Source organism: Plasmodium relictum, assembly GCF_900005765.1.
Source record: "Plasmodium relictum strain SGS1 genome assembly, chromosome: 11".
In the NCBI taxonomy this organism is placed as follows: Eukaryota; Apicomplexa; class Aconoidasida; order Haemosporida; family Plasmodiidae; genus Plasmodium; species Plasmodium relictum.
Window position 1 is genome coordinate 61,584 of NC_041689.1, and position 22,182 is coordinate 83,765.

At 17.7% G+C, this 22,182-nt stretch overlaps 6 protein-coding genes across 6 annotated transcripts; 3 read left to right on the top strand and 3 right to left on the bottom strand.

Annotated features, from left to right (window-relative positions):
* Nucleotides 1–908: 908 nt before the first annotated feature.
* On the bottom strand, nucleotides 909–1,802 carry PRELSG_1101400 (conserved Plasmodium protein, unknown function; the record flags this gene model as incomplete). The annotated part of the gene is made up of 2 exons (XM_028677263.1): nucleotides 909–1,133; nucleotides 1,581–1,802. The coding sequence occupies 2 exons, from the start codon at nucleotides 1,800–1,802 to the stop codon at nucleotides 909–911; spliced, it is 447 nt and encodes a 148-aa protein (XP_028533670.1).
* Nucleotides 1,803–3,011: 1,209 nt separating this feature from the next.
* On the bottom strand, nucleotides 3,012–6,218 carry PRELSG_1101500 (conserved Plasmodium protein, unknown function; the record flags this gene model as incomplete). The annotated part of the gene is made up of 1 exon (XM_028677264.1): nucleotides 3,012–6,218. One exon carries the CDS (start codon nucleotides 6,216–6,218, stop codon nucleotides 3,012–3,014), a length of 3,207 nt encoding a protein of 1,068 aa, XP_028533671.1.
* Nucleotides 6,219–7,256: 1,038 nt separating this feature from the next.
* LSM7 (U6 snRNA-associated Sm-like protein LSm7, putative) lies at nucleotides 7,257–7,929 on the top strand (the record flags this gene model as incomplete). Its single annotated transcript, XM_028677265.1, has 4 exons — nucleotides 7,257–7,365; nucleotides 7,568–7,639; nucleotides 7,708–7,778; nucleotides 7,861–7,929. The coding sequence occupies 4 exons, from the start codon at nucleotides 7,257–7,259 to the stop codon at nucleotides 7,927–7,929; spliced, it is 321 nt and encodes a 106-aa protein (XP_028533672.1).
* Nucleotides 7,930–8,715: 786 nt separating this feature from the next.
* KROX1 (zinc finger transcription factor, putative) lies at nucleotides 8,716–13,020 on the bottom strand (the record flags this gene model as incomplete). The annotated part of the gene is made up of 1 exon (XM_028677266.1): nucleotides 8,716–13,020. The coding sequence occupies one exon, from the start codon at nucleotides 13,018–13,020 to the stop codon at nucleotides 8,716–8,718; it is 4,305 nt and encodes a 1,434-aa protein (XP_028533673.1).
* Nucleotides 13,021–15,515: 2,495 nt separating this feature from the next.
* CIA1 (cytosolic iron-sulfur protein assembly protein 1, putative) lies at nucleotides 15,516–17,462 on the top strand (the record flags this gene model as incomplete). Its single annotated transcript, XM_028677268.1, has 1 exon — nucleotides 15,516–17,462. The coding sequence occupies one exon, from the start codon at nucleotides 15,516–15,518 to the stop codon at nucleotides 17,460–17,462; it is 1,947 nt and encodes a 648-aa protein (XP_028533674.1).
* A 1,731-nt stretch (nucleotides 17,463–19,193) lies between these two features.
* Nucleotides 19,194–22,165, top strand: PDE1 (cGMP-specific phosphodiesterase, putative; the record flags this gene model as incomplete). The annotated part of the gene is made up of 3 exons (XM_028677269.1): nucleotides 19,194–19,218; nucleotides 19,410–21,232; nucleotides 21,362–22,165. The coding sequence occupies 3 exons, from the start codon at nucleotides 19,194–19,196 to the stop codon at nucleotides 22,163–22,165; spliced, it is 2,652 nt and encodes an 883-aa protein (XP_028533675.1).
* Between the last annotated feature and the right edge of the window lie 17 nt (nucleotides 22,166–22,182).

A 22,182-nucleotide genomic window follows, 5' to 3' on the forward strand; every position in this document is an offset into this window, starting at 1 on the left:
TTTTTTTTTTAGAATGTATCAATAATTTTTTTTTTTTATTGTTTTAATACTACATACTATAAATTGCTTTATAAAATAAAAGAATTGAAAAAAAATTGAAATAGTTTGTTAAAACAAAGCATTAAAAAAAATATATTATTATATATATATATATGTATATTTTTAGTTTTTATTACCATATTCCATTTCTTAATTTATGTTCATCCTTTATTTTATTAATTTTTTTTTTCTTTTTTTTTTAAATAAAAAATAAGTTTTATATATTGTTTAAATTTATTAATTTGAATTTCTAATTTACTACACCATTTTATTGAACTTTCAAATGAAAACCTTTTTTATTCCTCTATATTAAAGGATATAAATACAACAAAAATAAAGTAGAATCATAAAGAAATGAAATATAAATAAAAGAAAAAACAATTTTTTATTTCTTTTCATTAAAATAAATGAAAAATATTTTATAAATAAATTTAATTGAATGTTATAGCTTATATATATATATTTATATCTATATATATCTATAATTTAATATTGTCTTATTAAAAAAAAACAAAATTATTGTATGCAAATAAAAATATTTTACATATAAACAAATATATCTTAATTTATTTAAAAAAAAATTTATATATAAACGTTTTTTAGTAATTTTGATAAACATTTTTTTTATTTATAATTTTTAATAAATTTAAAAAAAAATATACAGAGTTAAAAGCAATACACAAAAATATGTACAAAACAAACTTATAAAAAAAAAAAAAATTTGTCTCTTTTAAAAAAATAAAATTTACTAAAATTCTAAAAGAATTTCCAGTTTACAGAAAAACAAAAGGTAAATTCTTCTTCATAGTACTTTTTTTAATAATTTATAAAATAATATAGAAATGTTATTAATCTTTCTGTATGTTTATTTAATTTACTGATTCTTGGTTATTTAAAATTTTTTTTTTCTTTTTTTTCTTTTTTTTTTTTTTTATATTGCTTATGTTCTCATTTTCATGTTCATTTACAGGGTTCCATCCTGGAATTTTCTTTTTATGCACTTTATTTTCTTCTTCTGTATTTATATTTATATTTTTACTTCTATCTTGTTCTTCTAATAGTTTTCCTTTAACTTTATACACACAATTTTCTTCCTAATATTTAAAAGAAAAAAAAAAAAGTATTTTTATTTCATTTCACAAAAATGAAAGAGTATTATTTTAAATTGTCATTGGCATATCAATATTTTAATTTCATTAATATCATCTTTTTTTATATTAAATATATTTTTTTCTCTTATTAAAAGTATAATCATATTATATTTAAAATATTTAAATGTCTTGTTTTTTTTTCTATATAAAATATTATAGAAATTATTCAGTAAAAATATTATCACAAAATTATTTCTTTGTATAAAAAAAGATTAAGCATACATATAAAATTTATTAAACTATTTTATAGTGTAAATTAATTTCAAGAAAAAATATCCTTTTATATATATTAGATGAATTAAAAAAAATAAAGTAAAATATTTATAAAAAAAGTTAAGAAAATTAATAAAAAAAGAAAATAAATAATTTTTATTTTTTTTTTAATTTTACTTGTGGCATATAATCGGTTCTTACACGAATATTTTTTCTAAATGTCCCATCACTTCTTTGTGTTCCTTTTATAAATTTTTCATTAGTTTTTTCATTTATTATATAAACATCACCTAATGGAGTCAAAACTTCTTTTATATAATCTTCTGAACTGTTGTCTTTTTCAAATGAATTAGATAAAGTATTTTTAAGTTTACTTTCTCTAAAATTCTCGTTTTTCATATTGCCACTATTTTATGTATATTTAAAAAAAAAAAAAAAAACTTAAAAGATTGTAAAATTTTAAAATATGCTAACTGCTTAAGGTTTTACTTTACATTATTAAAAATAAATAGATAAAATGTAACTATTTTATGTAGAATTGTCGTAAAATTTAGAAATTAATTCATAAATAAAAAAAAAAAAAATCAGTGTAATTTAAAAAAAAAAGAAACTCAATAATTGTACTAAGGTTAATTATATTTTTTTTATATACATATTTATTCTATTTGAATTTCTATAAAAGAAATTTAAAATAAAATTAAAACATTTTAGTATACTAAATTTATTTCTTATAAAAATGGGAAAATTTTATCGTAATTTTGAAAAAATTTAAAAAAAATATATATTATTTTAAGCTAAATAATTTAATATTAGGAACTGAAAAGATTAAAAATTTTTAAAAAAATATATTATTGAAATTATAATTTATATTTTCAAAAACATTGCATTTTATAATAAATTATTGAAAATATAATTTTAAAATAGTTTCTTGATTTTTATTTATTTTGAACTTAATATTTTCTTTTTTTCTTTTTTTATATTTATGAGTCATTTTTATTCCTTTATTCTTATTTAAAAAAGAGAAAAAGCATATTATAATTTTGATGTGCAGATAACCAATTTTTATATTAATTATCATAATAATTTTAAAATTCTTTTTTGAGAATATTTTAATATATTATTTTTATTTTTTTAATATTATGAAAGTTAATTTTAATAAAAAAAAAAAAGCATTTTTTTTGTTTTTTTAAAATGATTAAATATATTTTTCTTTTTTTTTTTGACAAATGTTTTAAGAAAAATTCATGTTATTTTGTTATGAGATCACAAAAAAAAAAAAAAATAAAAATAATATATTCTTTAAAAAAAAGGAAAGGACAAGAATAATAACAAAAAAAAATTAAGATAAAATATAACTTAAACAAAAAAAAGAGTAATAAACACAGAAAAATAATATGATATTAAAAAAATAAAATAATATACTTAAGAAAAAGATATAAAAGAAGGGATAATAATAAGATGAAAAACATAAAAGACATTAATAAATAATACAATGTAATATTAAAAAAGTAGTCTAATAAAAATACTAAAAAAAAAATATGTTATTTATTGGATGATAAAATATTATTAAAAAAAAAAGATACATATATTTAAAAAAAAAAAAATATACTAATAATAATAAATGTAACCATAATGATTTTCTCTTTTAAGATGTATATATAAATATTTTATCGAAGGAAAAGGTTTTTTACAACAATAAAAGACTTTATGTGTTTTTATTTGTATCAAATGATTTTCTAAACTTTCTATATTATCAAATTTTTCATTGCAGTAACCACATTTTTGCTTAGTTAACATAATTTTTAACCAAGTGTCTAATTTTTTCTTGTTATTTTCTTTTATTAAATGTTTCAATGTACAGAAATATCTTGGCAATGAATTCGTAGGATCATACTTAAAGTATTTTAAATATGATATTTTTTTATATATTTCTCCTTCAATATTATTTATTTGGTTTTTTTTTTTAATTTCATTAATTTTGGTGGATTGAAATTTATCACTGCTATTTTTATTATATAAGTTTTTAATATATTTTGGTTTGTAACTTCTTTTTAATTTATTAAATATCTTTGCTTTTGAAAATATTTCCATATCGTTTTTATTTAATAATTTTTTGTTACAACATGATACGGAGTTATTATAGTATCTTTTATTGTTTTTTCTATATAATTCACAAAAATTTCTATATTTCATATTTTTATGATGACCTTTTTTATTTCTCTTGTTATCTAATTGTAAATGATTGAAATTATTAATAATATTATTAGAAAAATATGAATAATTTATCATATCTTCAGTAATATGATAATAATTGTAATGATTATTGTAATTCATTTGATATTTTTTCTTTTTTAAATATAGGTAATTATTTATGTTAAAATTATATTTATTATATGATCTATTGTTAAATGTGTTATAATAATTATTTTCTCTAGTAGTTTCACTACTATTATGATATATGTTTCTCAATATATTTTTTTTTTTCTCATTAAAAGTTATAGCATTGTTTTGATTTTCCATTTCATGCATGTGCCATTGTGAATTTTTTCTTATGAATTTTTCCTTATAATTCATTTTATATTTGTTTAAGTGATTACTTCGAAAGTATGCATTAAACGCATTGATTTTATTTGTATGAGAGTTCTGATAATTAATAATCTTATTACCATTTATTTTTTTAGCATCATTTATGATATTCCAACTGTTATGATTGAAATTATCTCTATTAGTATAATTTATATTATTATTGAAAGTATAACTTAGAATGTCTCCACTAATGTCATGAATATTATTGCCATTATTAATATTAGTATTAGTATAATTAATATTATTATCGTTATTATTAGTAGTGGTGCCAATGCTAGTATTATTATTATGAGGAGCATTGATGTTAGTATTAATATTATTATTATCATTATAGTTATCAATAAAATTCATATCATAACTATTGTTATAATCAAAGTTAAAACTCTCATCATAGTTCTTATGATAATCATTGCAAGAATTCATAACGTAATTATTATTCTGCTTCCTATGATATATATTGTAATAAATAATGTTAGTGCATTCGTTTAATTTTTCCTTTATCGGTATATCGTTACGATTTACATCTATATGGTGTATCATCTCATTTTTTAAAATATTACCATTAAAAGTATAAATATTAAAAGAATTAGATTGATATGAATTTTTGTAAATGAAATTATTAGAATTATCAATATATTTTTTATTCCTAATATTCCTATAATTGGGAACATAATTATTTATATTGTTAAAAGTATTAAACTTGTTATTATTAAGAATATCTAAATTATTAATATTATTTCTATTATCATAATAATTACTATGAAAAACATTATAATGATTCTTCCTTTTATTTTTATTATATATTTCAAAGGCATTTTTACTGTTTTTATAATATATTTTTATTCTTTTTAATTTATTAATTTCTTTATTATCTTTAAGTTTATGTTTTAAACAGTCATTTTGATAAGAATATACTAATTGTTCATAATCCTCTTGAATCTTCCCTGGATATTTTAACTGATTTTTTTCGAATTGTTTCTGTTGTTCCTTCTTTTGTTCTTCATTATCTCTTTTATCTATTTCTTTTTTTTTTCCTTCATATTCTTGCTCTTTTTCTTTTTCTTCTTCATTTTTATTTTTATTTTCATATTCATTTTCTTTTTCACTTTCATTTTCACTTTTATTTCCATTTTCATTTTCGTTTTCTTTTTCTTTCTTTTCCCTTTTTTCTTTCTTTTTATTTTCATTGCCATAATCTTTCTTTTTTTCTTTATTTGAAGTAGTTTTGTTATTAATATCAATATCATTATTTTTGCCATTTTTTTCTATTTCATTTCGTATTCTTTCAGTCATCAAATACTTATCATAATTATCCTCTTTCTCCTTTAAGTATGTTTTTTTTTTAATACATTCAAAACTTTTATTTTTATTCTTTTTACTTTCCTTTTGGTCATAAGTATGATGTTTTAATCTGCCTTCTTTTTCTTCTTCTAAAGAAAATAAGATTTTTTCATTTTTTGCTTTTTTTGATTCATAATCAATTTTTTTTTTATTGTGTTTTATAATATTTTTCTCTTCTTTTATTTCATAAAAGCTTGCTTCTTTTAAAAAACGTGATATTTCTATTTCATTTCTTGTACATATAATTTTATCAATGGTATGAGTATCCTGATTTGAATCATTGCCTGAATTATTCATTTCTTTTGTATTAGAAGTAACTTTTTCTTCTAATTCTATTTTAATGGGAATTTCTACTTTATTTTTGTTTTCATCGTATAAATAAGTGTAATCATTTTTTAATTCTGTATCATTTTTATGAGTAATAATATTATTTCTTATTTTTGTTTTTGTTTCAGAAAAGTTCTTGTATAAATTATTACCGTTACTACTTAAAATATCTTTATATTTTACACTTTTTAAAAAAGACCTGCCATTTTTATTAAAAAGTTCTATTTTCTCTTTTACACTCAAATTATAGTTACATAATATTGTCTTATTTAGCATATCATTATTGGAATTGTAATTTGTATTAGAAAATAAATCAGATATTTCTTCTTTCTTTAAATTGCTTCTACACATTTTATAATAAACACCATTTAATAATTGTATTTCTATTGTTGCAAGCCCTTTTAAACCAATAATATTTATTTTTACATTATCTTTAGAAAAAACGTAACAATTTTTTTTTTCTATTTTTTCTAACCAATTATACTTTTTAGCGTTTTGTCTAATTTCATTTAAGTAAACACTACTTTCTTCCTTTTGAATTCCATTTATTACATTAGTCATGTTTCTATATATTAATATATATCAAGTAAAAAAAAAAAAGAAAACATAAAAAAGAAAAATTAATTATATAAAAAAAAAATTTTTAATAATCAAATACATATTAATATATATATGAAGCAAATTTTCGTTATTTAAACACAGGAGAAAAGTTAACATATTCTATCATGATTTTCATAACTATGGAAACCTAAATATAATACACAAATTAATTTTGTTAAAAAAATTCACTATAAAAAAGTCTAAAATTATTTAGAAAATTTAATTAGAACTTATAATCTTAACAAAAAAAAAAAAATAAATAAATAAAATAAAATTTACAATAAATTTTAGAAAAAAATTAGAAATACATTTAATTATTTCTTTTTCTTTTCTTTTAGTATCTGTTGTTTATGGACAAGAAATTTGAGTTTATTAGATTAATACTAATTTTAATAAAAATCAATAATAAATTTATATGTATAATATGTATGTTAGTTAAACCTTTTTATTATAATAACGCATTTATATCATAGAAAAAAAAATTAATTATTAATAAAAATATAAAAATTTATAATCAAATTTAAGACATTAATTAGAAAGAAAAATAATAATTACAACTTTCACAATGATGTGCTAAAATGAAAAAAAAAAAAAAAAAATCACTTAGATTATCATGCGTAATATATAAAAAAAAAAAAACATGCAAATAACTTGATTTTATATAAAGAGTATATAAATAACTTTGATCAATTTACAAAATTACGTTTTATTAAAGTTAAATAATTCTAATAATTTTACGTTTAAAAAGTAAAAATATAAAATAAAAAAATGTAATAGAATTTAAATTTCCTTTTTTTTATATATATGCTTATTTCATAGAATGCACAAAAAAAAAAAAAAAAATAAGAAATATATAAAGGCCCATATTTTTATTAAATTACATTTTCCTCTTTTTTATTTTAAATAAAAGAATTTATTTTTAATAAAAAAAAAAAAAAAAAATACGAAAAAAAGAAAAACTTTAAAATATTTTTATTTAATTAAAATTTTTTGAAGAAAATGTCAGTTTTACCTACTGTTTCAACACAAAAAGATAATAAATTTATGATGGACATAAAGAAATTCCTTAATCAGAAAATTCGAGTAAAGTTTGATGGAGGAAGGGAAGGTAATTATATTAAAAAGAGACAATTAAATTAATTATATATATATAAATACATTAAATTATTAAACGATAAGAAGGAAGAAAATAACATTATAAATATGTTTAATAATGAATTTGACATTCTTTTTTTAACATTTTTAGATATATTTATATTCAATAATATATATAATTTGAATGCTTTATTGTATCTTTTTTCTAATTTTAGTCGTTGGTAATTTAATTGGTCATGATGCCATTTTCAACTTAGTTTTAGATAAAACTGAAGAATATATTAGAGGTATAAGTATAAAATAAAAAAAACTAAAATTCATATTTTTAATAATTTTTAACTTTAATTATTAACAGATCCAAACGATCATTTTGTTTTAACTGAGAAAACAAGAAGCATTGGTTTAATTGTCGCTAGAGGCACATCAGTACTTTTTTTTTTTTTTTCTAATTCATTTTTAATGTTCAGACATTTATTAATAGTTATGTATATGAAATTTTTTTTCATAGGTTGCTTTAATTACACCAGTTGAAGGAACACAAGAAATATCAAATCCTTTCATTACTACACCAAAATAATTTTATTTTTTATTATTAATTATAAATATTTCTTAAAAATAAAAAAATCTTTTTTCTTTTTTTTTTTTCCCTTTTCCGTACAAATATAAAAAACAAAAAAAAATATGCTTTAAGAAATAATTTATTTGAATAGTTTTCCTTTAAAATTAAAATTAATAATTAAGAAAAAAATGGATATGATCATAACAGAATAATATTAATAAAAATACGTATACAACTATATTTACCCGATATCGATAGAAACGATATAATAAAAAAAAAATATATAATATCATTACATATAAATATTAGAATTACTTTATAGAAAAAAATTATATACATATATATATAATAAAATATGATGACTATTTTATTATAAATCATTTTTTAAAAAGAATAAAACAAGGTAAAATGAATAACAAAAATATATGTATATAAGTTTAAGTCTTATAATAAAATATAACAAAATACATATGAACAAAGGAAAATATGTGTATAGGCATTTATGGAATAGAAATAATGCTATAAAAAAATGTAGAAATCATCTTAAAAGGAATTTGAAAAAGGTTTAGATTTTCATTTAAATAATAAAATATATGTGAAAAATAAAATTTTTACAGCATATATAAATATATATGTTACTAAATAGTAAATTATTAGTATTATCAAATTTTTTTTTTTTCTCTCTTATTTCATATTATAACTTAAAACGTTTTCAATTCGGTTTAGGGTATATAGTACTTGAATATATATAATTTTTATTATAATTATTATAACTGATTATTATTATTTTATTTCTTTAATTTTTTAAGGGTGTATATTAATATTATGTCTTCTAAAAGAACTTCTATAACCAAATGACATGTTACACTTAGAACAAAAGAATCTTTTAACACGATGATGAAAATTAATTATATGTTCTTTTAAGCTAAATTCGGAAGAAAATTCTTTATTGCAATTATTTATATTACAATTATAATTTGTTTTAATATTTAAATGGACTTTATTGACATGTTTGTTATATCCATTAATATGCAAATATATTTTATTGCATTCTAAACAAATATATTTTTTTTTAAAACAACTTTTTTTATGCTGTATAAATTCTTTATACATAAGAATTTTTTTACAGCAGACTGGACAAGAATAAAAAAGATTACATTTATGTTTGTTTAAATGATATTTCATTTTTGAAATGGTAGAATAAGAATAAGAACAATTTTCATATGGACACTTGTAATGTCCAATTTTATGATTTCTTAATTCTTTTGAAGTACTAAAACATAATTGACAAATTGAACACTGAAATTTTTTTTCTTCTTTATTTATATTGTGTACTAAAGCATGTTTTTTTAAATGATCTGATCTTTTATATGTTTTTGAACAAATTTCACATTTATAAGGACGTGCATCCGAATGAACACTCATTAAATGCCTCCTCATTAATTTTTTGTTTGCAAATATCATATTACATAAATTACATGTTCTTATTTCTACTGGAGTATTATTAGCATTAATAAATTCCTCTTTAATATCCTTTTTTTGCTCTATTACTGCATCTGTTATTTCTTCATTTTTTTTTAGTTCTATTTGATGTGCGTTAATATTTATATTAGTTTTGTTTTCATTATTATCACTCTGCAATGCCAAAATTTTTTCATTTGCATTACCATCTTTTTCATTTGCATTACCATCTTTTTCATTTGAATTATCTTTTTCATTTAAATTATCATCTTTTTCATTTAAATTATCATCCTTTTCATTTAAATTATCATCTTTTTCATTTAAATTATCATCCTTTTCATTTAAATTATCATCTTTTTCATTTAAATTATCATCTTTTTCATTTGAATTATCATCTTTTTCATTTGAATTATCATCTTTTTCATTTGAATTATCATCTTTTTCATTTGAATTATCATCTTTTTCATTTGTATTATTATTTTTTTCATTTGAATTATCATCTTTTTCATTTGAATTATCATCTTTTTCATTTGCATTATTGTCTTTTTCGTTTGCATTATTATTTTTTTCATTTGAACTATCATCTTTTTCGTTTGCATTATTATTTTTTTCGTTTGCTTTTTTTTTTTTTTTTAAAGAATCTATTTCGTTTATGTTAGAATTTTTTCCTTCTACATTACCATCATTATATAAAATAGATTCATCCTTATTTAAGTAATTCGTCTTTGAATTTAAAATAGAAGCATAAGAACAATTTTCATTAGAGCATTTAGAATGTTTTAATTTGCACATATCTAATTCTTCTGATGTTTTAAAAAATAATTGACATATTGAACATTGAAATTTTTTTTCTTCTTTATTAATATCATGCTTCATTAAATGGTTCTTTAAATGGTCTGATCTTTTATATGTTTTGGAACAAATATCACATTTAAATGGTCTTGCATCTGAATGAACACTTGTTAAGTGTCTCTTCATTAATTTTTTATTTGCAAAAACTGCATTGCATATATTGCATGTTCTTGTATCTATTGGAATATTATTTACATTGATAAGTTCCTCTTTAATATTACTTTTTTTCTCTACTGTTGACTTAATACGAATTTCTATTTTTTTTGAGTTATGCTCATTATTTATTTCCATCTCATTATTTTTATTTCCTGTGTTAATATTATTATTGTCTTCATTTCTAAATTCATTCTCTTTAACAGATAAATTATCAACTTTTTCATTTGAATTACCTTTTTCCTTTATGATATTTTTTTTATTCATATCATTTATTTTATTCATTTCAATTTTCTTTTCATTTATGTCATTTTTTTCATTGGTATCATTGTTTTCATTTTTATTATTTTTTTCATTAATATTAATTTCTTTATCTATATCATTTTTCTCATGGTTACTATCTTTTTTATTCATATCATTTTTTTCTATATTATTCTCTTTTTCATTTATACTATTTTCTTCATTTGTATCATTTTCTTCATTAATGACACTTTCTTCAATTAATACTTTTTTTTCATTTAAGTGAATTTCCTCATTTATAATACCTTTTGCATTATCATCTAGCCTTTCACTCATATCATCTCCATTCATAGTACTTTCTTCATTAATACTAACTTCTTCATTTATATTTTTCTCTTCATTTATAATTTCTTTTTCGTCTTCCAAATTGTCAAAAGAATTTTTGTTAATTTTTTTTTTCACTTCATAAAAAATTTTTGAAATTTTATTTGATACATTTTCATAAAACAAATTCCTCTTTTTAATTTGCCTTAAATTATAAATATTTTCATCATTTTCATATAACAATTTACTATTTTCACTAATCTTAGTATTACTGTTATCACCTTTATTTTTTTTATTAATCATCTTCTTTGAGCATATGCCCTTTTCTTCAATTTCTTCTTTTATTTTATTATTTTTGCTAATTTCTATCTTTACTATTTTTTCCTCATCTATTTCATTTTCTTTAACTTCTTCTTTTATTTTATTTTCTTTGTTCATTTCATTTTCTTTATTTACTTCTTTTTCCTTAACTTCTTTATCATTTTCACTATCTTCCTTAAATTCTTCATCACATACATAATTTTCTTTGTCTTTTTTATAATTCTCATTTTTTTTAATATCTTTTTGTATTTCATTTTCTTTATTTGTTCTTTTATTCCTATCTTTTATTTTCTTTAATTTATCTTTTTTATCTTTTTCAATTACCTCAGTTTCATTTTCATCTTCATTCGTTTCAATTTTATTTTCTTCTTGATTTATCTCATTACCGTTATTTTCTATAATTAAAGAATCACCGCTTTTATGATTAATATCATTTTCCATTTCATTATTTATTTGATCATTATGTGCACTATTAGAATTAGGACATTTTATATTGTGTTCACCATTACTATATACTTCATATGTTTCTTCGTTTAATATTTTTGTTTTTTTTGAAGATCTATTATTTTGTATATTATTTATTTTATTATTTTCTTTGTTTCTTTTTAAAGAGTTATTTTTTACATGATTTTCTTTTTCATTTTCTCTAATAAAATAATTCAAATTTTTATTTTTTTGAAATGGAATATAAAATTCAACATCTTTTTCAATTATATACATATTTTTATAATCATTAATTATATCATTTTCACTATTCTTTTTATTTTTATCTTCAACATTACTGTTATTATTATTATTATTATCATCTTTTAATATATCATTTTCTTTTTTATTTGGTAAACTTTTTTTATATAAATTTTGCTTTTTATCATCTTTTACTTCATAATTATCACAACTATTTAGTTTATTCTTTTTTTCAGAGTTCTCGGATAATTCATTTTGTGTATTTAAAAATTCCTCATCACTAATAGCATCATTATCATTCTTTTCAGAACTGTCTGAACTATCAATTTTTACATATTTTTCTATTTTTAAATTATTTGAAGAATTATTATCAATATACATATTATCTGAAGAATGAAAACTTGAAATTTCATTTTCATCTTCACTTTTTGAAAGAAAATCTAAAAACTTTTTTTCTTTATTTTTTTGATTTTTCTTTTCAATAAAATTTTTAAAGCTTTTTTTCATATTCTTTGTAAGTACAAATGAACTCTTTACATCTTCAATAAATGAATCATATATATTATCTATTTTAATAGTTTCTAGAATATCATTATTTAAATTATTATTAACATTTGAATTCTCATTTTTATTATCATGATTAGAATAAAATGGTAAATAACTTTGAAAGTTAATAGAATTACATTCACTATTTTGATCTTTATCTTTTTCTTCAAATTTGTTTGTATTTGAAGAATCTTCCTCACATATACTTGATGAATTTTTTTTCTTTTCATATTCAACATTTGATTTTTCACATTTTTTTTGATGTAAAATATTTTTATTTGTATTTTTTACATTTAAATCTAATGATTCATATAATTTCATTTTTTTTAAACATTGTTTATTTGTTTCATTATCATTTTTTTTATCCAAATTAGATCCTCCTTCAACTTTTTTATCATTTAATACTTTTATTTTATTCCAATTTATATTATTTTTTAAAAAGACTTTTTCGCTTTCACTATATATATTATTGTTTAAATCCTCATCAATGTAATATAGGACTTTTTTGTTCTTTAAATTACTGTTCATTTTTTTAATGCTCTTTTCTTGCATAATGTTTTTTTATTTTTTTATTTTTTTTATTTTTTACATTTATGCATAATCTTTATAATATTTTCTTCTATAAAAATTTATTTTATATATTTAAATCTTTTCTTTTTTTTTTTTTATTACATTAGTAAAATATTTTAAAAAATAGCTAAACTTTTTCCAAAAATATGAATATATAAAACTTTATTTTCTTTTTTTAAATATTTTTATATTTTTATTCATATATTATATATTTATATTTGTGTATTCTCTTATTAGAAAAATTATATTAATATAATTAAAATAATATATATATATATATATATAATATTATTATGCATGTTTTTGTATCTATTCAATGCAAGTATCTAATGTGTTCATTAGTATTAAATGCATTTTTATTTCTTATTAATAAAATAAAATTTATTATTATAATTAAATATTATTAAAACCATTATTTTTAGTATAAATATTAAAAAAATAACGAAGCAAAATTTTTTAAACAATCCAAAAAAAACTAGAAAAGAAAAAAATAGAATTATGATTTATGGAAAATAAAGAGATCTTTAAAGGTTTTGCAACAAAAACGAAATATTGTAAAAACAATGAGGAAAAAGAAATGTTAAAAAAAATATATATATACCTATAATGAAAATAATTTATGTTTATTCTTTGTACATATATTTTTTTATGTAAAATTGTGGCTATTAATATAACAAAAAGCATTATAATTAAAACTTAAAATTTATTAAAAAGTAAAAATAAAAAAAGAAGACTGCTTTATGTATTGCTAATATTTTTATAAATCATTTACATTTAGATAAAAGTAATACACCTTTAAATGATAAGCAAGAATTCGATTTATTATAATGGTAATAAAGGGGAGAGAATGAAATTATCAAAAATTTTAAGAAATGATAATTATGATTTTAAAAACATAAAAATTGTTAATTTTTAGTTAAGTTTTTTAATAATTATTAATAAAAAACGTATTTTCTCTTTTTTTGTTTTGTATTAATTTATTGAGAAATTCTGATTTTTAGAAATTGATTTTTCTAAAAAAAATTTATCTTTCGAAAAGTTTTAGGCTATTTTAAAGGAGAAACCATTTTCTTTTCTTTTTTTTTCTATGAATGTGCATTTTTAAATCACTTAAAATTGTATATATAAAAAAAAAACAAGCATTAAAAGAACATAAATTTTTTCATAGAATTTTTATTTAAAATTTTATTTTTAATTACACAGTGGTAAAATATACCATTTTTTAAATTATTTGTAATTGCCAAGTTTTCCATTTTCTATAATAAAGAAAAAAAAAAGAAAAAGAAAAGGTAATATATTCTAGAAGTTTTCTTTGAATTTTGGCTAAAATTTTCTAAGGATGCACCAAAAAAAAAATAAAATAAGGAAACAAAAAAAAAAAAAAATTTATTTTTTTTTTTTTCCTTCTCTAATCTTTGTTTCAAATTTAAAATCATTCTGTAAAATAAAAAGTTTTTTTTTTTTTTATTTATTTATGTAAATGATTAATTTAAATATATTAAAGCTAATTCATTAAATTTTGAAAATTGAATATACTATATTAAATTTTTATACTTACGTAATAATATATTTTGCACTAAATTTTTTCAATTACAAAAAAATTTTTTTTTTTTTGTTATTGTAATATAGTTTGTTATATAAAAGATTACGTTGTTTTGTAAATTAATTTGTAACATATATTGGAAATTTGTACTATTTTTAAAAAAGATATATGAATAAATTTTTACTTTTAAAATTATATAAAAAAAATAAAAGATAAATTCAAGAAAAAAATGTAAAATGGTATACACCTAATTTATAGTTTTAGACAAAATGACACTAAAATAAGTTTGTTTATATATATATATATATATATAAATATAATACTTAATTTTATAATAATTAACATTTTTTTAAAAAAAAAGAATAAAATTTTTTTTAATTTAAATTATATAGAAATGTAGGTTAATTTACACTTTTTTTTTTTTTTTTTTTAAATTAACATTAAAAAAAATAATAATTAGTAAATATAAAGCTAATATGTCATTTTATTTCCTTTATTTGTTATAAAATTATAAATACATAATTTAAATGCTTTTATCATTATAGTCGTAATTATTATAAATTTTATAATTTATTATGAAAAGCTTCAAAATTTTATAAAGTACCTAATAAGATTTTTATTTATTTATATATTTAATGATTTATTTTATAATAATAATTATTATTATTTTTTTATTATTTTTAAAATTTTAATTTAATTTAAAAAATTCTTTATTTTGAAATTAATTTTATTATTATAATTTTTCTATTTTTACTATTTATGTGCTACTACTAATAAAAGTTATTAATGGTATTTATTATGAAGTGTAATTATATATTAAATTTAATTGAGGTTTACACATCTATATAAGTCGAATTTGATATAATTGAATTAAAATTGGGTATAATTATTGGAAATTTTAATTATTAAAATGGTAATTGAATTAGTAGTAAATTTGGAAAATCATAAAAGGAGAATATGGAGTATATGCTGGAGCCCAGATGGAAATTTTCTGGGATCAGTGGGATCAGATAAATATATTATTATCTGGCAAAAAAAAAAAAATACTAGAATTAGAAATATAGATAGTGGAAATAAGATTATGAATGCATCTAATACATATAGAGGAAAACAATATTTAAAAACTCAAATGGAGTTTGGTATTTATGACATAATAGAAACAAATCATGAGAAATCTTTGAGGCATATAGAATTCTCTAAAGATGGTAATTTTTTTGTTGTTGCTTCTTTTGATTCTAGGTGTTCCATTTATAAGAAAAATAAAAATAACAAATGGGTTTTTTATAAAACATTAGAAGGCCATGAAAAGGAAGTAAAATGTGCTTCTATTCATCCATCAAATAAATATATAGTAACATGTGGTAGAGATAAAAGTATATGGATACATGCAAAAGTAGACAATTTTGAAAAAGAAAATTTGTGTAGTAATACTTATAATTTAAAAAACTTTTGTACTAGTTCTAATCCTAACTCTAATACTAATTCTAATAATTATGCTTTACTAGATGACAATAATTTTGATTTTAATTTTGATGCTTATTTAACTGCTCATACAGAAGATATTAAATTTGTCTCATGGTGTCCTTTAAGTGAGAACACTTTTATTTCGTTATCTTATGATAACTCAATAAAAATTTGGAATAGAAAATTAGATGAATGGAATTGTATACAAACATTAAGTGAACACTCATCAGTAGTATGGTGTGTAACTTTTAACTTTGACGGTTCTGAATTTGCTACATGCTCTGATGATAAAACTATTAAAATATGGAAAAGCGAAAAAAAAAAATTATACAACAAAAAGAAGTATCCATTTCTTTATCAACAGATAGTGAAAGATGTTAAAGATATGGCTAATGCATCCAATAAAAATGATTTCAGTAGAATGAATAACTACAGTGAAAGTAGAAATAAATATGTAAAAGAACAAAAAACAGCAAAAAAAAATACAAATGAAAATAATAAAAAGAAAGAATATGCAAAAGAAAAAAATACTAATGAAAGAAAGATTATTAAAAAAACTAATAATACAGATACCAAGCTGAAAGAAAAAGAGACAAAAAAAGAAAATGATTATGATTCTTGTAATTATGTCATTGTGAATTATTTAGAAAAGGGATTTAATTTACGAAATATATTAAAAATATTTATTCAAAATAAATTTATTCCTTTATATTTTCATTATGGACTTTTTAAATTCTTGTATAAATATTCAAAAATTGAAAAAAATATAAAAAGTGATCCTACTTATGAAAAAATGCCAAAAAAAGAGCTTAATGTGGAAAATGATATATTAAAAAATGAATTAGTTGATAAAAATAATACAAATAATATTGACAATAAAAACATTGAAAAAAGAACGAATAAAAATAGTGAAGATATGATCGATAAGGGTAATATAAGTAAGACAATTAAACAGAATAATATAGAAAAAATGAATATAAATAATGCAAGCAAAACGAATAGCAATAACAATGAAACAATAAATAAAAAAAACAAAGAGAACATAGTTACTAGAAACATTAAAAATATAAATGAACAAGGAGAAAAATTTAAAGACATTATTTTTGATGATTGGGAATTAAAACATGTTATAGAAGGTTATCATAAGAGAAGTGTGAGCTATATAGATTGGAACCCATATGAAAATTTAATTGCTGTATCATCCTTTGACAATTCTTTAAAAATATTTGAAAAAAGAAAAGAAAAATGGGAATTAATAGAAAATGTTGAAAATGCCCATTTAAGTGATGTTAATTGTGTTGTATGGTGCCCTCAAAAATTTCAAGATTATTTTTTGTTAGCCACTGCAGGGGATGATTGTGTTATTAATATTTGGAAATTTAAGAAAAGATAAACAACATTTCTTATTTATTATTATTTATATTGTATTATTTTTTTTTTTTTTTATATTTTATTTTTTTTTTTTTGTCAATAACTCACCCTTTTTATTTTTATTCCTTTGAATATATATTTATAGAATTAAATTTCTCATTTTTATTTAAATATATATATGTTATACAAAATTTTTAATATACATTTATATAAGATACACAATAATGTACTATTTTATTTTTTTTTTTTTTTTTTTTTGAATCATATGTAATTGCTTTTAGTTTTTTGTGAATTATTAATAAAAAGTTATATATTTTTGATATAAAATTCTAATTTATTATTAGAATATTATTTTACTGAGAAATAATAATTATTTATCTACTTATACTTTTTTATATTTACTATATCTTCACATTATTACCCTTTTTAAGAATAAAAATAGTATTTTTTATATTTAATAAAAGAAATTTATAAATTAATATTATAAATAAAAAATGACATCTTACTCTTTTCTTTTGTACATTGAAAAATTAACTTTTATTATTTCTTAGAAAAAGAATAAAGGATAAAAAAATTAAGACAATATATATATACATATATATGATATTACTTGTGCTATATTATGTCTTATATTTTTTTTTTTTTTATGTACATATTTTCTTGATATTTTTTTAAATGTACTCTAAAATATTTTATTATTTTAAAGAGATAAGTTTATATAAAAAAAAAAATTAATTCTTTTTAGTTTTTGAAATGATATTTTAATGGTAGGTATATATTTCTATATTTTATAAAATTTCAATGTTATTTATTTTTTATTACTCCTTTTTATAATTAAGTTACACATTCCTTAAGTACTATGAAATTATATATTATGTAAAAAAGTTGAATATTTTTTTTATTTTTATTAGTTAAATATATATATATAAGAATAAAATTAAATTAAATTAAATTAATAGTGATTCATATAATGTATTTATATATAACAATTTTAATATATATATATATATATATATATATATACACAAACTTTTTTTTTCTTTTATTTAATTCAAAGTGTGCATACTTAATATAATATAATGAAAACATAAATAAAAAACCTTTTAATCATAAACAAAATAATAAATTTAAATAAAAAAAAAAAAAAAAAAGTTTAAAAAAAAAAAAAATGAAAAAATTATATAACAATTATAAGTATGGCTTAAGCATACTAATATATCAATCAGAAATAATAAAAAGAGAAAAAATACAAATCAACTTTCTTTTTTAAAAAAAAAAAAAAATAATAAAAAATTAGACAAATTTAAAATTTTTTAAAAGGTTTTATTTATAGACAAAAATGTATTGAACTTCATAACTTTAAGATAAACAAAAAAGTACACTTTTTATTGATTTTTTTTTTTTTTTTAAATATGGAAAAAAGTTTGAAGTAAAAGCAACAAATAAAAACAACGTGCTTTTTTTTACATTTTATATTTTCTAATGTAAAGCAATATAAACCTTCTTTTTTTTTAAAGAATAGAACGGATAAAGAAACAACACAATCATATAAAAAAAAATAAAAATGAAATAAAAAAAAAAAAAAATAAAAATGAAATAAAAAAAAAAAAAAATAAAAATAAAAATAAAAATTTATACAATCTGGGTAATAAAAAAGTTATATTTATAAAAATTAATGGCAGTTATAAATTATAAGATTCTTGTAAAATAAAAAAAAGTGTTTAGCGCAAAAGTTTTTAAAGAGATTTTTAACATGGATAAAAAAATAGACAAAAAAAGTAACTGATTTCTATAAGAGAAAAGAATAAATAAGAAATTAATATATATATATATATATATATATATATATATATATATATTTCTGTATAGTATATAGCATAACACAAGTATTTTTATACAACTGTATATAACAGTTATATCATTTTTTCTTTATTTAGAAATTAATTATTTTTCATAAATCTTTTTCTAGGTTCTATTAAAGGTGAAAATGTATTAAAAAAAAAATATATAATTGATAAAGAATTAAGTAAATCTTTTGAAAACAAAGAAAGAAAATATGAAGAATTCTATAAATTTTCCCTACGCGAAAAATCTTATATGTCTAAAAAATGTGCTTTTGAAAAATCAAAAGACTACTTATGGAAAAAATTGAAAAATAGCGCCAAAAAGAAATCGGAAAAAGAATATAACAGTTTAGAGAATAAAAATTTTAAATTAATATGTATTATAAGAAAATATATAAAGTTTTTTTTTTATTTAAAAAGAGGAAGTTATAAAAGGAAATGCAATAATTATTCCAAAGGTAATATAAGTAATGTTTCTACTTTTATAGATTATTCAAAAAAAGAGAAAAATAATTTTTCTAAAAACGGTTATAATATAAAATATAAAGAGCAATCATCATTATATCAAAAAATTTATTATATTTTTTTTAATAAAACAAATTTTTTAATAAATATATTTAAGAATTCTAAAAAAAACAAAAAAAAAAGTGATTTAACTGAAATAGGAAAAGGCTTAATATTTAAAAATAAAAATTCTGAAGAAATGTTTTTAAATAAGTTTTATTCTTCATTTCCTTTTAAAATAAGTGTATACTCTATATTTATGATTTTAATACCATTAATAAATTTTTTTATTTTATATTATATGATAATTAAATTTATGTATGAGTATACTGTAATTTTTTTAAGTTTATTTAAATTAGTTTCTGATGTTTTATATTTTATATTTTTTGTCATGTATATCTTATTCTTTAATTCTAAATGTATAGATAATATAACACATTATTCTTATATATCTTGTTACTTTTTTGTGTCTTTTACACTTTTACATACCATATTATTATTGCAATTTTTGTCTAATATTGAATTAAATAAATTTTTTATAAATAAATATTCTTCTCAGAAATATATCATATTAATGACTAATATGTACATATGTTTATTTTGTTTTCTAAGAAATTATATGATTCTTTATAATTTTTTATTGAATTTAAAATTTTCTTTTTTTTGTATTATTTGCATATATTTTTTTCATCTTTCATGTTGTTATTTAAAATATCAAAACAAGCATATGTTTGCCATATTTTTTTTCATCCTTTGTACAATTCTTTTATCTTTATATTATGAATATAATTATGAACGAAAATGGAGGATTATATTTATAAATAGATATAATTATAAAAAGGGATCTGATAACAATTTAACAAAATATTTTTCAATAGATAATTCTGTCCCAACTTCACCAATAGAAGATATTTTGCATAATCTGAAAAAATTACTAGATATTATAAAAAATCTTGAAGAAAATTCAAGTGAAAAAGCACTAAAACAAATAAAACAAATGAAAGAAAAAATAAGAAAATGTGAAAATATATTAAGAACAAAAAAATTGAATGAAGTTCAAATATTTAAGTATAGAAAATTTGAAAGAGTTTATAATATGTGGTGTTTAGATAAAATTGACAATAATGTTAGCACACAATTAGAAACTGATTCACTTTTATTTCATAACCTTAATAAAAATAAAAAATCCAATAGTTCTTTTTCTAATATACAATCATTATTATCAACTAAGTTTCAAGAACATTATAATGATGCCTATGAATGGAATGCAGATATAGAAAATATATATAAAGGAAATATTTTTATATCTATTGGATATAAATTGTTATATCCTCTTGGTGTTTTAGAATCAAATTTTAATAAAGAAAAATTAAAAAAATTTCTTTTTAAGATAAACTCCTTATATAATGATGTTCCCTACCATAATAGTTTACATGCCTCTCAAGTGATAAATAAATTTATATTTGCTTTATACTTTTTCTGGAATTTTTTAATTTTCTAGTTATACTTCATTTTGTTTTAATTATTTTGCTTCTATTTTAATTTTTTTTTTTTTCTTTTTTTTTTTTTAAAGGTAGCACATTTCAGCAAAAGTATGCTTTTTTTACTTGATATCAATCATAAAATATCAGCTATTGATGAATTTTGTCTACATGTATCTTCACTATGTCACGATGTAGGGCACCCTGGTTTAAATAATTATTTTTTAATAAATTCAGAAGATAATTTAGCATTAACATATAACGATAATAGTGTTCTCGAAAATTATCATTGCTCACTTGTTTTTAAAAGTTTAAAAGAAGAAAGTTGTAATATTTTTGAAAATTATCCTTATAATATTTTTATTACCTGCAGAAAAAATATTATTAGAGCGATTTTATCAACAGATATGAAAAATCATTTCGAATATATATCTAATTTTAGAACATTAAAGGAGTTTATAAATTATGATAATTTAACTACAGATCAAATATGGCAAATACTTTGCCTAGTTATAAAAGCCTCAGACATTGGACATTCGGCTCTTGAATGGAATAAGCACGTTGAATGGACACTGAAAATTAATGAAGAATTTTATTTACAAGGATTATTAGAAAAATCGTTAAATATGCAAAAAAGCTTTTTATGTGATATAACTACTATTGATAAATTAGCTGCTTCTCAAATTGATTTTTTAAAACATTTATGCATTCCTTTATTTAATGAATTAAACTATATATCTAAAAATAATAGCATTTATAATCAATGCATATTTACAATTGAAAATAATATAGAAAAATGGGAAAGAAAAAAAAATGATGAAAAAAATCTTGGCTTACAAGAAAAATATAAAAATGAAAATTTAAATAATAGAACTAAACTATTAAATTTTATATAAAAACATACAAACAAAAA